The 15,253-nt window shown below is 35.7% G+C and overlaps 2 protein-coding genes across 6 annotated transcripts in view; one reads left to right on the forward strand and one right to left on the reverse strand.

Moving 5' to 3' along the window:
* The window catches only part of TMPRSS15 (transmembrane serine protease 15), a 133,512-nt gene extending 133,082 nt beyond the window's left edge, over positions 1–430 (forward strand). Inside the window, exon 25 of the mRNA XM_027101029.1 lies at positions 147–430. Coding sequence (XP_026956830.1) covers positions 147–302 — 156 coding nt within the window. The 3' untranslated portion in view covers positions 303–430. The remainder of the gene's footprint in view (positions 1–146) is intronic.
* Positions 431–2,755: 2,325 nt separating this feature from the next.
* CHODL (chondrolectin) overlaps positions 2,756–15,253 on the reverse strand; it is a 29,710-nt gene continuing 17,212 nt past the window's right edge. For 3 of the 5 annotated variants that reach the window (XM_027102193.1, XM_027102164.1, XM_027102184.1), the window contains 5 exons: positions 12,603–12,912; positions 12,306–12,526; positions 8,476–8,562; positions 6,499–6,601; positions 2,756–4,172 (listed from right to left, as the gene is read on the reverse strand). In XM_027102193.1, coding sequence (XP_026957994.1) covers positions 4,088–4,172; positions 6,499–6,601; positions 8,476–8,562; positions 12,306–12,526; positions 12,603–12,868 — 762 coding nt within the window. In that variant the 5' untranslated portion in view covers positions 12,869–12,912 and the 3' untranslated portion in view covers positions 2,756–4,087. Of the gene's footprint in view, positions 4,173–4,761; positions 4,841–6,498; positions 6,602–8,475; positions 8,563–12,305; positions 12,527–12,602; positions 12,913–15,253 lie in introns of all 5 variants that reach the window. The other 2 variants (XM_027102166.1, XM_027102175.1) reach the window with 2 other exon arrangements.

A 15,253-nucleotide genomic window follows, 5' to 3' on the forward strand; every position in this document is an offset into this window, starting at 1 on the left:
CAGATGACTTGCAATGGCAATTAAACCATATTTTTGATCTTCAGTTTTGAACTTATTTGCTTAAAAAAATATATACATATATATATATATATATTTATATCAATTGATCACACATCTACAATTTTCTTTTGCAATTTACTCTTTAGGGGGATTCAGGAGGACCACTCACGTGCCAAGAAAACAACAGATGGTTCCTGGTTGGTGTGACCTCATTTGGATACCAGTGTGCACTGCCTAATCGCCCAGGGGTGTGCTCCCGGGTTCCGAGGTTCACAGAATGGATACAAAGTTTTCTACATTAGAGTGTTTCCTGAAGCAAAGATGAAAATCAGGCAGTTTTCCCATTCCACTTTAAGAAGCATGGAAATTGAGAGTTTTGAAAAAATCATTTCTAAAAGCCTTGATTCTTTACCTAAGCCACTGAAATGCTGGGGGAGAAAACAAAAACTAATCTTTACAATACAAAGTAACTTTAAAATAATAAAGTTTGATTTTATTGTGAACAGTTATTCTTTCACAGATATTTCCTTTGTTCTTAATCATTATTTTGATCATATTCTCTTATTTAAAGGAATGTTATTTTAAAGCATATACTATTACACTTAAAGTTTAAGCAAAATTAGGAGAAGCAAAATAAACTATTTGCACAAAGTATGTTATTGTTTAAAATAGACTGCTGTAAATTGTCTAATTCCAGCTTAGATCACTATTATAAGAATCTCAGTAATTCTCCTGCTTTTCTATCCAAATGCATTTCCAATCCAACTTGAGCACATCCTTAATATTTTTCCCACTTATCAAAAATATTTATTGTAAGCTCATGTCACAGACCTGAACTAAATTGATCGCACAATTCTCTCAAATAAGCTAATTAAACAGCAAAATAGCACAAGTCCATATATCGCCCTTGTACCAAAATTAAAGCTAAATTAACTAATATTGTCATACTTTCATTGGATCATTTTTTACCTGGATTATTCATACAGTCCGTTTATTTCAAGCTAGTGTTTTTTAGGTTTCCAAAAATTATCAGACATATCAAAGAAATACAACTATTACAAATGTGGTTTTTCTCTGATAGATGAGTTACAGTGGATATTTCTAACATGTGCAAAACTTATTTAGACACAGCTGAATTGCCCACTGGAAGGCCAAAAATGTGGAATAAATGAATTTGCTCCACTGCTTTAAACTCTTGGATCATTTCCAGAGTAAGTGTAAACTTCAATTTAGCTTACCACACAAAATCTACTGATTTTTTCAGGAAGACAAAATTCATACAAATTAATACAAATGTATACACACACACACACACATTCTTGCATGGGTCTATATGGTCCAAAGTAATAGAAGAGAGAGTAAGGTTTCAAGCAGTTGAAAGAAGGGGTCAATCAGTTTATATTGGCCTTATGGAAGAAAGGAGACTTGGGCTACACCTGAGAGGAATAGTTGTTACTGACGTACTGAAGAGGCAGTGGGGACCACCGTGTAAGTGGGAGAGATCCTGAAATTTCAGGGAGAAGGGAACAGTAGATAATCATGAGTTGTCCTAGCAAAAGACTCTCTCTGGGCAATGGTCAGAGAAAGGGAAAACAATACCATATAAAGAAGGTGACATGTATACACTGCTATATATAAAACAGATAACCAACAAGGACCTACTGTATAGCACAGGGAACTCTACTCAATACTCTGTAATGATCTATATGGGAAAAGAATCTAAAAGAGTGGATATATGTATAACTGATTGACTTTGCTGTACACCTGAAACTAATGCAACATTGTACATCAACTATACTGCAGTAAAAATTAAAAAAAGAAAAGGTGTATCCAGATGATTGAGGATTACAAATTCTTGGTAAACAATCACAGGATTTATTCTTAGGACAAAAATTGGGAGTCCCTGAACACACTACTCTTTTTTAAAACCTTTCCAATGACCTGTTCCTAATAGGAAGGATGGAGTGGTTAGGAAGGATGGAACAGCAAGGGTAGGGTCTGCTGTTTGATTTTATTTCCTGAATATTGCTCTGCATTTCACAACATTTATTAGAAGTATGCTCTGAATATACAAATACAACATCTATTCCTTTTTATTTTTCAAAGGTCAGCTTAAGGAACCCTTAGGACAGTCTCTCTACCATCTTCCAATAAGACAGAAGTTCATTATCCCAACTCTAGGAACTTATGTGTTTAGTAATTGACACCGGAAGAGTAATCCAGCTCTGGATCAAGATAAAAGGCAAAACCAAGTCCCTTCCCCATTGCTTTGCCTCTCCTGCCCTGCAGCTGTTGCAGTTGTGGGTGGCACAGACATGGGGAAAGCCTAGTCTCCCTCCATCAAGTCCTGACTGAAGGAAGAAATGCATGGTGGGAGCTTGGAGGGAAGAGGTAGATCCCAGCAGCTGGTCTCCTATTCTGCCCAGAAAGATGGGTCGCCAAGAAAAGAAAAAGAAGTGCTAAATGTGGGCAGATCTAAGCTTAGAACGCAGCTGCCTATTTCCTCAGTCTCTGAGCAGCTGAAAAAGGACCAATGCCCACTAATTTCTATTTTGCCTCTTAATTTTGCCAACCAACTGGAGTTGTGAATTGCCTTAGTGAAAGCTCTTCATTATCTAACTGAAAAGATGAGGTTTAAAACAGTGTACAACCATAACTTCCATTCTTACCACACGTAAACAGTCATTTGTTCCCCTAGTTTATTGCAAACATATCTGTAGTTTGTTCACTTAAGATATTGAGACAACACCAATGATCATTCTTCAGAAACAAGAACTTTTTATTTGGTTAAAAGGAGCACAGAGACATTTGAAGACCAGATAGTTACAACTCTCTCTTGAGAAGGAGCCACAAGCATTGAAGAAACTAGAAGATAGGACGGAGGCACCCCAGTTTACTCTCTCAGCCAAACGTGAACAGTGAACACGTGATCATTGATGCCCTCCAACCCATTTTTATACTAATTCAGTTTCTTTCCTTGCGGAAATGTCAGTGTGCTGTGCTTAACTGCACACTAGTGGTGACCACTCAACTAGTCCCAACTGTAAAACCGCCTTATATGCTGACAGAGGCTAAATGGAGCTAGGAAAAACCTTAGACAAACTCTGTAGGTATCGGCCTCCAGGGTCAGTCCCAGACCCCACACAACCATCTTTGTGTTGTTGGCAAGGTAGGGGCCAAATCGATTCCAGAACCCTCAGAGAGCTACTTGTGGTTACATAGGCAATACGTGAAGACATATGATTTATATCATGTATGCCACTTTTGTTGCTCTAGATTGAGTATATTATTGTTTATACAGCTATTAACAAAGTTATTACAAAATCTGTTGAATTTTAAATGCAAAATAATTGTAAGGCACATGTCTTGCACAACTGAAATTAGACAATTCTTGCCTCCAAGTAAAATATTTGACTAGATTTATACCACGGTTAATGAAATAACTTCTTATTTCTGAAGAGATTTCCTAAACCTACTCTGACCCAAAGCAGAGAAACTAAAAGAAGATGAGCCATTTCTAGAAAAGAAACTTTTTCTATGGTAATATATTTATGTGTGTGTGAATTCAGTTGACAACAGTGATACATTTCTTTAATCAAAACAGCATGTATTTAAAAATGAAACACTGTAAAAATAAATACAAGAACAGTCCATTTTTATCTAACACTTATGTAAAGGAAAAATATTTTGCACACTGTAAACTTCAATGCAATTTACCTTACATTAACTAGATTACAACTTATGAAAGGTGAAAGAAACAAAAATAACTGCTTCCAATGCACATACTTCTCTGATGTGTTCATAACAATTTAATCTGCATGGTCCATCCTATTTACTTGAAGTTTTGGTGCATCCTTTAGCAAAATAAGCATGTCTCACTCCATTATCAGCACAGCGTTATTTTATAAATGAAATAATAAACATATAAAAATTATTTTAATATTTGCCTCAAGGGGGAGCTTACAGTTCATCTTGTACATCCTTTGAGATTTCAAGCCATTCCAAGCTAATGTTCTGATGCCATTCCTTATACAGATCCAGAATTACAAAACTCTATTTTCTTTTCTGGAGCCAAGTCAATGAATTATTATACTTCCATGCCACTTTCTTTCCTGGTGCTTTTTGAAATCCACAGTGTGGACTGGTGTGGGCTAGTTTTTGTTCTTCCTTTACTGAAAAACAGAAGAAGTAATAAGTTCAATGTCTGAGACTTCTTATCAAACTAGGCATGTCTTGGTCCAACTGGAGATATGTCAGACCCTTATTATGAAAGCGTCTTTCTTCTCTCACCAGCATACTTTTCATTCCTACAAAAAATTCTAGATTATTCCAGTATGTGAAGATGGTAATCAGTCTGTCTATCAGACATTGCAGAATTCCTTCAAAGAAAGAAATGAAGTCTTCCTAAACAAGCCTGAGTCATACAATTTTATATTACTTAACTGACTTCAATTTAACTGTGAATTTGTTACTAATAAATTACCGTATCTAAATGATATGTTTTAAAGATTTGCACCCAATTAAGTAAGATCAGTACATCTCTATCTATGAAGTCATCTAACATGAATGGAAAATAAGCCAAGCAAAGTCTATGAAAAACATGAAAGTTTCCTAAATGGTTAAAACAAAAGGGTGGTTAAGTTATTAATGTGGCTTTTGTGTAGCATTAGTATTTATTTAATTTAGGAGTTATTATGAGTTAAGGAAACAAGACTTCTTATTTTGAACATGACATGGAATGACAGAAGCCATCATGTGTACCAGATTGGAATTTAAACTTTCTGCAAGGCATTCAGATGACAATGGAGTTGAGTCTTTGATGAAGTTTCTCCTTGCTTTCCTGGAAGAAAGGAAAAAGGGGAGGATCTAAGAGAGAATGAATTAAGCGCTAACAGCTTAATTTCAGAGGTAGTCTATGTTGATTTATTTTCTCACTCTGAGAATTTCAAACAAGTGAAAACTCCACGGGTCTTCAAAGTATAAAAACCTGGAAGACTTGAGAATGAGCGGAATCTCCACAACAACACACTATTTGGAAGAAGGAAAACGAACTTCAGAGAAAACTCCAAAAACAGGCACTTTACTAATGTTAATTTTAGAAATGAGAAGGTCTACATAATTTTTTTCAAATCCTTTTTTTTTTCAAATTGATTTGTTATTTACAGCTCTTCTGTAACAGTTTGGCTGGGTTATGGGGGATTTATATCAAATCCTCGCTCTACTTCATTGTTTGCCGTAATCATAAATTTTCTTTCCATCTATAGCCTTAGGAATTAAGGGTAAAAATTAGATATTTACTATTGTCTTTATTCTGCATAAAATATTGAAAAATAATTTTAAGTGTGTTGTGTGTATATATATATATATATATATATATATATATATATATATATATATATGAAAGTCAAGAGGACAAAATATGTCACAATAGGTAGTATTAATTTGCCAGGCTTTATTTATCATTATTCAAAATGTCTTCTTTAAACAGCCAGTAAATCACAGGTTGGATTCTTTAAAAAATTTATGTGAACCATTTAGAGTTTACATCTATTTAATTTTTTTTTCTGGGGCATTTTTATTTAGCAATTCTTTAGGGTTCATTTCAGGAAAAGAAGAAGATGAAGTAAAGTCAAAAGAGAAAAATGACTTATTTGCAGGTCCTTCCCTGAAGGAAGCATTCTCTTAATCAGTTGTTATTTAAAACACTTGGACAAAGATGTCTAATTTATTCTAGCAAGCACGCACTAATTAAAATCCACATCTTTTCCTTTTTCCTTTGATATATATTTATATTTCATACATTAATGTTTTAGTTTAATTGCCAAACTGACACATATGAAAAAATTTCACCTGTAACTCAGGGTATGCGTAAACAGATATAAAAGAATACTCTCAAGAATCTTGCTGTTAAGACATATCACTTTATTTCAAGATGCCTACTAAAAAGTAACCCATTTTTACCATTATACTATAGTTCTTATACTTAAAAGATCCTTTGGAAATAAAACAGAAGGCTATGAATTAAAATTTTGAAAAGGTACTACAAAGTTCACTTACAAAACTCAAGTCTTTCATACAACTTGAGGTCAGGATTGAAAGGTTTAGCATTAATGCTTATATTTAATAAAAAGAGACAGTGTAACATAGTTGCATATGTTGTGAGCTTATAAGCATTCACATTTCAGGTCCATCACACACATTAGCTATGAGACCCAAGGCAAACTGTGTGACTCATCTAAGCCACCATCTTCTCAACTGAAAAATGGAAACAGAAGGATACCTACTTCATATGGCTTGTGAGGATTAAACGAGATAATTCATAATCCTATAATCGAGGTATATTTTATTAGATTATGCATACGGGTATGTACTGACAGACATGAAAATCAAAACTTTCTTAAGACAACTTAAAAATATAATTTTACGCTAAATTTTTAAAGAGTCCTGAAAACCTATTGAAAGCTTTTCAAGTTGTCTCTGCATATATGAGTTATTTACCTTTTATGCAGCATCTGGAAACAGCAGGTTCCGAAAGCAACCAGTATCAGTAAGAGCAATGGGATCGTTGGTATAACAACATAGATTAGATTGGGAATTATTCCTACAAAAGTAAAACAGTCTTAACGTAAACAGATAGTTGAGGCAGGATTCTGACATGAAAGTTGTATAAAATCTTTCCAAAAAGTTAAGGCAAAGTATAATTATTATCAATAAGATTCCAAGTACAGTTCTTCCCAGAATACTGAATAATCTAATGAAATAATATATTCATGTTTCATTAGAAATTAAAAACAAAATATACTGCATGGTTGCCATGCTCCACTTAAATGTCCATATTTCCAAAACTATTATTAAATCTTCAGTTAAGATAGGGACTGGTTTTTACAACATATTAATAATCTCAGTTATCTCGCTTCATTAATCCTTCTCAGTTATTACTTTGAGAAACAAGTACTGATTATTAACGAATAATCATGATTAAAATAATTGTTGATTTATTGGATATGTAATTATCCTAACTAATAAGCCCAGTGCCATGATGATATGCGTGACTCTCTGAGATTAAACCAAAATATGTAAATATTAAATGATGATAGAGTCATAACCTAGAGACATAAGACTACAGAGGCATAAACACTTGATCTTCATTAAATTCTAAAATGAATCATCTTTTAATCCTGTTCTATCACATTTGATAACGTTAGGTATTCTTGGTAAAATAAAAAAGTGCCACACTGATGTCCCATACAGCTTAAAATGACTTTATCAAACAATTTTTCAATGTCATAGGAGGGTAAATACTCCTAATGTAATTATTTACTGATCTATTTAATTAGATTTACATGTTCTGAATGGTTTTAAAATCAGACACCTGAAAGTGAAAAGTGCTAAAGTTTAATATCATGTCCATACAAGAAAAGCAAATTGGAAAACTATGCATTGAGCTAGCAAATTGAAAGCCATCATCATAATTAATCTAAATAATTCTGGTCAAAGTGGACAGGATTTATATCAAACTCTCCATTTAACTGCACATCATTTCCTTTGTTAAGAGAAGAAAAATTAACTGACGTCAAGTGATGGGGTATTTTGGGGATAATCTGCTATGTTTTCATCCACTCTTGAGCCTGTTAAGGTGACTGCAAGCATTTTAAGGATTCAAGACGCATTTCCTTTCCTTTTCAAAAGACCATCATGATCCTTTACATATAAGAGTAAAGAAAAAAGAAAGTATTTCATACTCTTTCATGGATTTTGCATCACCTGTGGAAAGACTTTGAGACTTCGGGTCTTTGGCTCAATCTTTACGAAGTAACTAGTATAAATTAATATTCCTGTCCAATTGGCATAGGGCCATGCTAAAACAAGCCCCTAAAGGAGCCTAAGAGCAGTTTTTGACTAACATGAGATTTGCACTGGGATTGCATTTTGTGTCTTTTGCAGACAGTGGCGTGCTGGAGACACAGAGTTGAAAGCTCATTGGATGCCTACTACCCAACCTGCTGTTCAGTGATGTCACTTGGTAGCTTGAAACTGACCAGGGTGGGAGTATCCACACCACAGAAAACTCAAAGTCTACAAATAAGGCTTTTTTAAGCCCAGCCCACCCCAGCCAATCCCTAAACATTTAACAGTACCCAACTGTATATAGGCCACTGAATGCACCCATTTACATCATAACACCTACATACTGGGGAAGATCCTTGTGGATCCACGTTTTGGTGTAGGATATACTTAGTTTAGTACTAGATACATCCACTTAAGTGAAAATAGAAAGAAAACAAAATAGGTTTTTCTATTCAAAAACTAGCTTAGCATCATTTGTTCTAACCTAGTCCTAAAGTAAATTTCCATAGGCCTATATTTAGTGCACTATTTCACCAAGCAACAAGAAAAGTTGGGGCCAACGTGAAGCAAAGTGTAAAAGTACATTTTCTTCTCTTGATAGGTGAGTTAGAGACGTGAACTAATTACCTGCCTCAGTAACAACCACGTTTTGATGAGTGTCTCCAGGTTGATTTGTAAAATAAGTCTTTTCTATCGGAGCTGTTGGATTAATCTCTGTAAATAATAAGTGCAGTTGTCATACATAATGATAAATAAGACAAATACAAATGCAGATGAAAATAAAAGTTTATTATAAAGCAAAATAAACATTGATTTCTAAAAAAAATTCCAGCTAATTGTATTTTGAATTTAAATTTATATGAAATGATCTAAGTATAAAGTCAATATTTAATTACCTCTGAATAAAGATCTCTTTGCAACTTGGATCCACTGGGTGAACCCCTGTAACCCCAAACTGCATTTAGCAATCCAGAGCATCTATGCTGATGATAACCGACTACAGGTAATAATGACAAAGGAGGTACAAAAGTAGGAAAAGATAGGCAAGAATTGGTGAGCATAACATGAGACACTAACTGCGATTCAAAGACCAGCAGGATTATTTCTGTACTATTATTGGTGTATAATTTAGATTTCTCATCACAACAATAAGCAGCAGATAACTGCATATGGACTGCACCTGGAATTGATGATTCGAGTAAAAATGTTCTAAAGCACATTTCTGTCCCCTACAAACAATGTCATCTTAGATTTGCTTTCCAATAGTGTCTACTTCTTTAAAAAATAATCATAAATTAAGGCTTGCAAGTTGTTTCTTTCCCTGGTTTTATGAGGCAAGATTTCTTCAATTGTCACACACTTGAAAACTGTTGAAATTTCTTACAATGACCTGGTACTGCTCTCTTGCCTAATTTTTTTTTTTCCCTAGGGCACTATTCATTAAATTAATAGTTCAGAGAAAATAAATTGAATTACTAAGAAAATAACCTGTAAATTTGTTTTCATTTGTTCCAAAAATATAATTCTGTTTATTTTTGTCAATTAATGGAAAAGAAAAAAACACATGCAGCATCTTACATTAGTTTTAGAATATTAAATCATTTCAATGTCATGTTTACTCTAATTTGGTCACATAGTCTCTATTCATTAGAAGCTTAATCATACACCATCCTATAATGATATTTATTATTCTTATACACGTATATTACCCTGATACTTTGCCCGACACAGTCCTAGCCTACACAGAATTTAGGCACTCTATGCCCCTAGGTGCTCAACTGGTATTTGCTGAACAAATAATACAGATATTATGCAATTTATCAACATAGAACTGGTTATCTTTAAAATATTTTAACAAACTTTACTGCAACTGCCGATTAAGTAACAAAATTTTAGAAACATAATCTCCTACATACTATTTTTAATGTCTAAGAGCGAGAGTACTTAATGTAGGGCTTCCCTGGTGGCGCAGTGGTTGAAAGTCCGCCTGCCGATGCAGGGGACGAGGGTTCGTGCCCTGGTCAGGGAAGATCCCGCATGCCGCAGAGCGGCTGGGCCCTCTGTGAGCCATGGCCGCTGAGCCTGCACATCCGGAGCCTGTGCTCCGCAACGGGAGAGGCCACAACAGTGAGAGGCCCGCGTGCCACAAAAAAAAAAAAAAAAAAAAGAGTACTTAATGTAATTTTAATAAATATAAAAATATTCAGAAGTATCCCTTAAAATGTCTTTGGATAACACTGACAGACCCAAAGAATAGATATTCAACGCACAGAACAGTAATAACAACAACAAAAAAAAAGGTGGAGAAGAGAGTGAGAAAACTCAGCCGTGAATTATTCAGTTTCTGTAGAGCTAGGTTAATTTTTTACCACTTTGGTTATCAGTAGCCATGTTATTAGACAGTACACAGGAACAGAAGCAGGAGACTAAGTTCACGTGGTACTTTTGGTATAGTTGGAGAAAAAAGTTCAAAATAATCTGTAAATTGTAATTAGTCTCACTACTTGATCCTCCAATCCCCTCACCACTAAGAAGTTAACTACTGGGCTTCCCTGGGCGCAGTGGTTGAGAGTTCGCCTGCCGATGCAGGGGACACGGGTTCGTGCCCCGGTCAGGGAAGATCCCGCATGCCGCGGAGCGGCTGGGCCCGTGAGCCATGGCCGCTGAGCCTGCGCATCCGGAGCCAAAGAAGTTAACTACTTACCATCAGAAAAGCACTGACTATACAAGCAAGGAATTTAATCAAACCAACATCCTTCATAAATAAGACACTAAGCTCAAGGAAAGAAGGTTAACTACATAGAAAATATATAAAAATGAAAATATTTAAAGTAAAACAAAGTAGAAAAATTCCATACATTAATAATTCTAGGAACTTTTACACTGTAGAAGTGTACATGTGCTTCAAAAACAAAAAATACGTGAAAGAATCTTGTTAAAAAACTATAGGTATTTGAAGATTTAGGTAGAATATAGAAGATAAATGAAAAACTAATTTTATGTCTAAAATGCTCTTCCATGAGTAACATAAACCTAGACTACCTAATACAAAACAAGAGGATTCTGGGGAATAGTGACCTGAATAATGTGGTAAATATGATATAAAATAAAATAAAATACAAAGGGTCACCTAAAAGCTCAAAGAATGAAGATAATCTTGTATTAAGAATATGCTGTAATATACTTTGTTTCATTTAATAGTTTCAAGCACACAGTGTCACAAATTTAAAATATCAAAGAATTTCAACTTCATATTTTTCTAGGAAAAAAATTAAGACAAAGAACCTAAGTGTGTAACAGATATAGCTTTGCAAAGGCTTCTAGGAGGGTAATGATGCATTTAGCAACCAAGAGGTTTAAAGACTAAACTCACCAGGGATAAAGAAAGTAGGCTAATATACTCAAGAACAGGATAAACATAAGAGAAGGGTAAATCTAATCCAAATAATCCCTTGTGCTTTACAGTCTTATGAGAAGAAGAAGACTCATGTAATTTCAACAGAATAATGGAAATAGCAGTACTTGATTGTAATTGCCTTCCACGAACACATGTTATGAGGTCAAGCAGACAGCCCTTGGAAGAGTTCAAATGAAACTTCCAAACACTGAAAAGAGGAAAGCAGCAAAAAAAAAAAAAAAAAAAATCCTCATAGCCTAAATATCTAATTTGACTTTCTTTGATGATTAAAACGATGAGTTTACATCGTTCTGATTAGTCTCTCTTTTGGTCAGATATCAATTCAGTTGAGTTGTTCTAGTCAAAGGAACTCAAATTTACTATTTCAGCAGGAAACCACACTAGCGTAGCTCAGGTCAGTGCGATCTTCCCACGTGCTCCATACGGCAATAAGTTGGAGAGTTCAAACAAAAGCGAACTGCCTGCCGAGGCATATTCCAAAGAATGAGGATCACGCGGAGAACGAGGCACACGCCCCTACTTTTCTGCACCATGGTTCTCTGACTTTCACTGAGGAGCACAAACCAAGTATCACGTCATGAAATGATAAGCTAATGTCCCAGGAGAATGTTGATTGCTTCCCTTAAATTCACCAGAAAATCTAAAGAACTACGGATCAGATGTGTAAACCTACAGGTGCTTTGGTGTCTTACACCTACTTCACACACACTATACTAAATTTTGAAATATTTTTAAATAGATATTTATTCTTCATAAAATCTGTTTACAAAAACACAGTTTGGCCTTAATATTAGAAATAATTATTTTCTCTTAAAAAAACCCCTCTGGATGTTTTCTAGTTGCTCCCTTCTATTTAACTCATAGGGCAGTTTGCTTTATAGCCTAGTGTGCTTCAATACTTTGTCATCAAACTGCAAAGTAATTCCATGTTTCACAGCAGAAAAACAAAACAAGCCAAAGGTAGTGAAGGTTAAAGATAAAACTTAATATAAGCAAATATGCACAAAATCTGCTCCTACGGAATTACAATGCTTCCTACCTGGTTCATACTTGCAGATGTAATTGTGCTTCATGTTGCACCTGTCGTCATTCCACTGGTAAAGGTAGGGACCCCCGAGGCCAGGATTGGCTGTTGGCTGATGATACATCACAACACACTTTTCACTTCCACAGGAAGGTTCATCAGTATACCAGTTTCTGCCAAGTACAGAGCAGCAGGAACACTTCTCAGTGACTTCGCCTGTTCTATTCTGACATCCTCTACAGATAACAGAAATCTCCCTTTGTCCTCTGCCCTCTGAGTAGCCCCCTTTGCGTCCTCAGGATCCCTACTCACCGGTACTGGGAACTACTTCCATCGGACCACTGGTAGAGATCTGGGCAGGCACCAGATGTTTGCCCCTCTCCATTTCTCCAAAGCCCTATCCAGAAATCACCATCAGAAATTCCGGTTCCAGGCTTTGTCAGGTTTTGCAACATGCTTTCTATTAACTTCTGTTCTGCTTCATTCTCAAGGCTGAGAAGGACTCCCCCTTCGCTCTCACAAGCCAGGCGTGCCTCCTGAAAGCTCACTCGGCTGGATAGCTCATGGAAGTAGGCCATCTTGTAGCAGGGATGTTTGAAATCAGCAAAACATACCTTTTGGCCTGAAGAAAAAAGATGCCCATGTACTGATTATCTGAACCATATTCATAATGCTACTTACTACAAATTAAAATGAAAGAACCAATCAAAACAGAAACAATCTGCCAAGAATGCTTCTCCCATTGAACCACTGCATAAAGTTTATTTTCTAGATTCTTATTTCAATTTACAAAAGCAAATTGATTCCCTAATAAACTTGTAACATAAACTTTTAAAGGAAATTTTTGTAAAGGGAAGTCATAATTCTCCTGGCTTAGATTTTGTAAACTGACACCATAGTGAGTGAAAGTAGCTTAAAAAAGTGTCAGGTATTCACAGTAAAGGAAGCTAAAAGGTCAAAATTATGAAATAAGAATCATAATTCATAAAGGAATTATTAAAAACAAGTAAAAAAAGCAAATTTACATAAGGTATCATGAAGTGAATACATTTAAATAATTGAAATTTAAATAAAGTGGCAAATTTAAGGTGTAAATATTTGTTTTTATTGTATATATCTGAGAGCAAATACATTAAAATTGAAAGTTAACAGAAGTCAGAATGAAGGTAACACTAATAATAAACAATTTATTGGGGACTTCCCTGGTGGCACAGTGGTTAAGAATCTGCCTGCCAATGCTGGGGACACGGGTTTGAGCCCTGGTCCAGGAAGATCCCATGTGCTGTGGAGCAACTAAACTCGTGTGCCACAACTACTGAGGCCACGTACCACAACTACTGAAGCCCACACGCCTAAAGCCCGTGCTCCACAACAAGAGAAGCCACCGCAGTGAGAAGCCCGTGCACTGCAACGAAAAGTAGCCCCCGCTCGCAGCAACTAGAGAAAGCCCACGCACAGCAATGAAGACCCAACACAGCCAAAAATAAATAAATTTTTAAAAACCAATTTATTAATATAATATTGTATTAGAAGTGACAGGTTAACTTGCTAGAGTACTTATAGAATACTCAGAATTTGGAGGTGAAATTGAAAATGTAATTTTTATTTTCACTGGTATTTTAAAGGTTTTTATAAATTACAGCACTCAGTTTAACCATCTATCCTGATATCTATTAATGATTTTAGAAGTCACTATATAGAGAATATAAATTTGTGTCAAGATATTAAATGGAACCACAAGTTAAGCTTAAAATAATTCTTGAGATCTCTTAATGAAATATCACCTTTTATTATCAAGCTTCATTGCTGTGACATCACTATACTGCTCAGACTACATCAGTGAAGACTTAAATACATAGGCAATGAAAGTTTGACTTAAAAGCCCTCTTAAAATTGAATTTCACATACCTCTAGGAATTGAGCACAATGAATATTCCTAATTACTTAGTGACATAACTACAAATATGAATGATCATATTGGGTCATAATACAGCCATATATGTAACAGGGATATTACAGTGTACAGGATTTAGCAGTGGAATTCCTATTGTTGTACTGTTTACACCTGCCTCTTTCTTTTTTTTTTTTTTTTTGCGGTACACGGGCCTCTCACTGCTGTGGTCTCTCCCGTTGCGGGGCACAGTCTCCGGACACGCAGGCTCAGCGGCCATGGCTCACGGGCACAGCCACTCCGCGGTATGTAGGATCTTCCCATACCGGGACACGAACCCGTGTCCCCTGCATCGGCAGGCGGACTCTCAACCACTGCGCCACCAGGGAAGCCCTACACCTATCTCTTTTTACCACAAATATGTATGCCAAGATTATAGACGCAATCTCCAGAACAGTCATGCTGTTTTGTTTTGTTTTTCATTAGCTTCCTTCGTTCACCTCTGATCTCTGCTGTCAACTTTAAAAACTGCCGTGGATCCCTCTCTGTCACTGTTCCTTAACCCCAGCCTGCTGTCCACAGCTTTCCACTACCCTTTTAGTCCCTCTGATTTCAGCTTGAGGTTTGACCTTGGAAAATAGACTATCTAGTATTTTATGTAAAATTAAGGCAAATTACTTCATGCTAAGAAATCAAGGCATAGTTTCACTGCTTACAATTCTTGTTGGGATTGAAGGCTTTTTCACTACACATTTAATTTTGTAGCCAATCAAGAAAATTTGACAGTAGTGAAGGGCTGGGGGGGGGTGTATTATATTTAAACATTGGCAAAAAAAGTAAAGCATTCAAGCTTTGTATTCTTAATTACAGTATATCACACTGAGCCAGCGTCGGTATCACATCCATTCTCCCCCAGAATCAGCAATTAATGACTGGTGATGACACTTAGAGGCAGGAGGGAGCAGAAATCAGTGGAAGGCCATTAACCTCACAACAGTGTCTGAGTAATAGGCATTCAATAAGTTGACACTGCTGAGAACAGCCAACTAATAACAGAGCAGTTCCAGCAATG

Source organism: Aethalodelphis obliquidens, unplaced genomic scaffold (genome assembly GCF_003676395.1).
Source record: "Aethalodelphis obliquidens isolate GAN/ISIS:26980383/991018 unplaced genomic scaffold, ASM367639v1 scaffold1, whole genome shotgun sequence".
Classification (NCBI taxonomy): domain Eukaryota; kingdom Metazoa; phylum Chordata; class Mammalia; order Artiodactyla; family Delphinidae; genus Aethalodelphis; species Aethalodelphis obliquidens.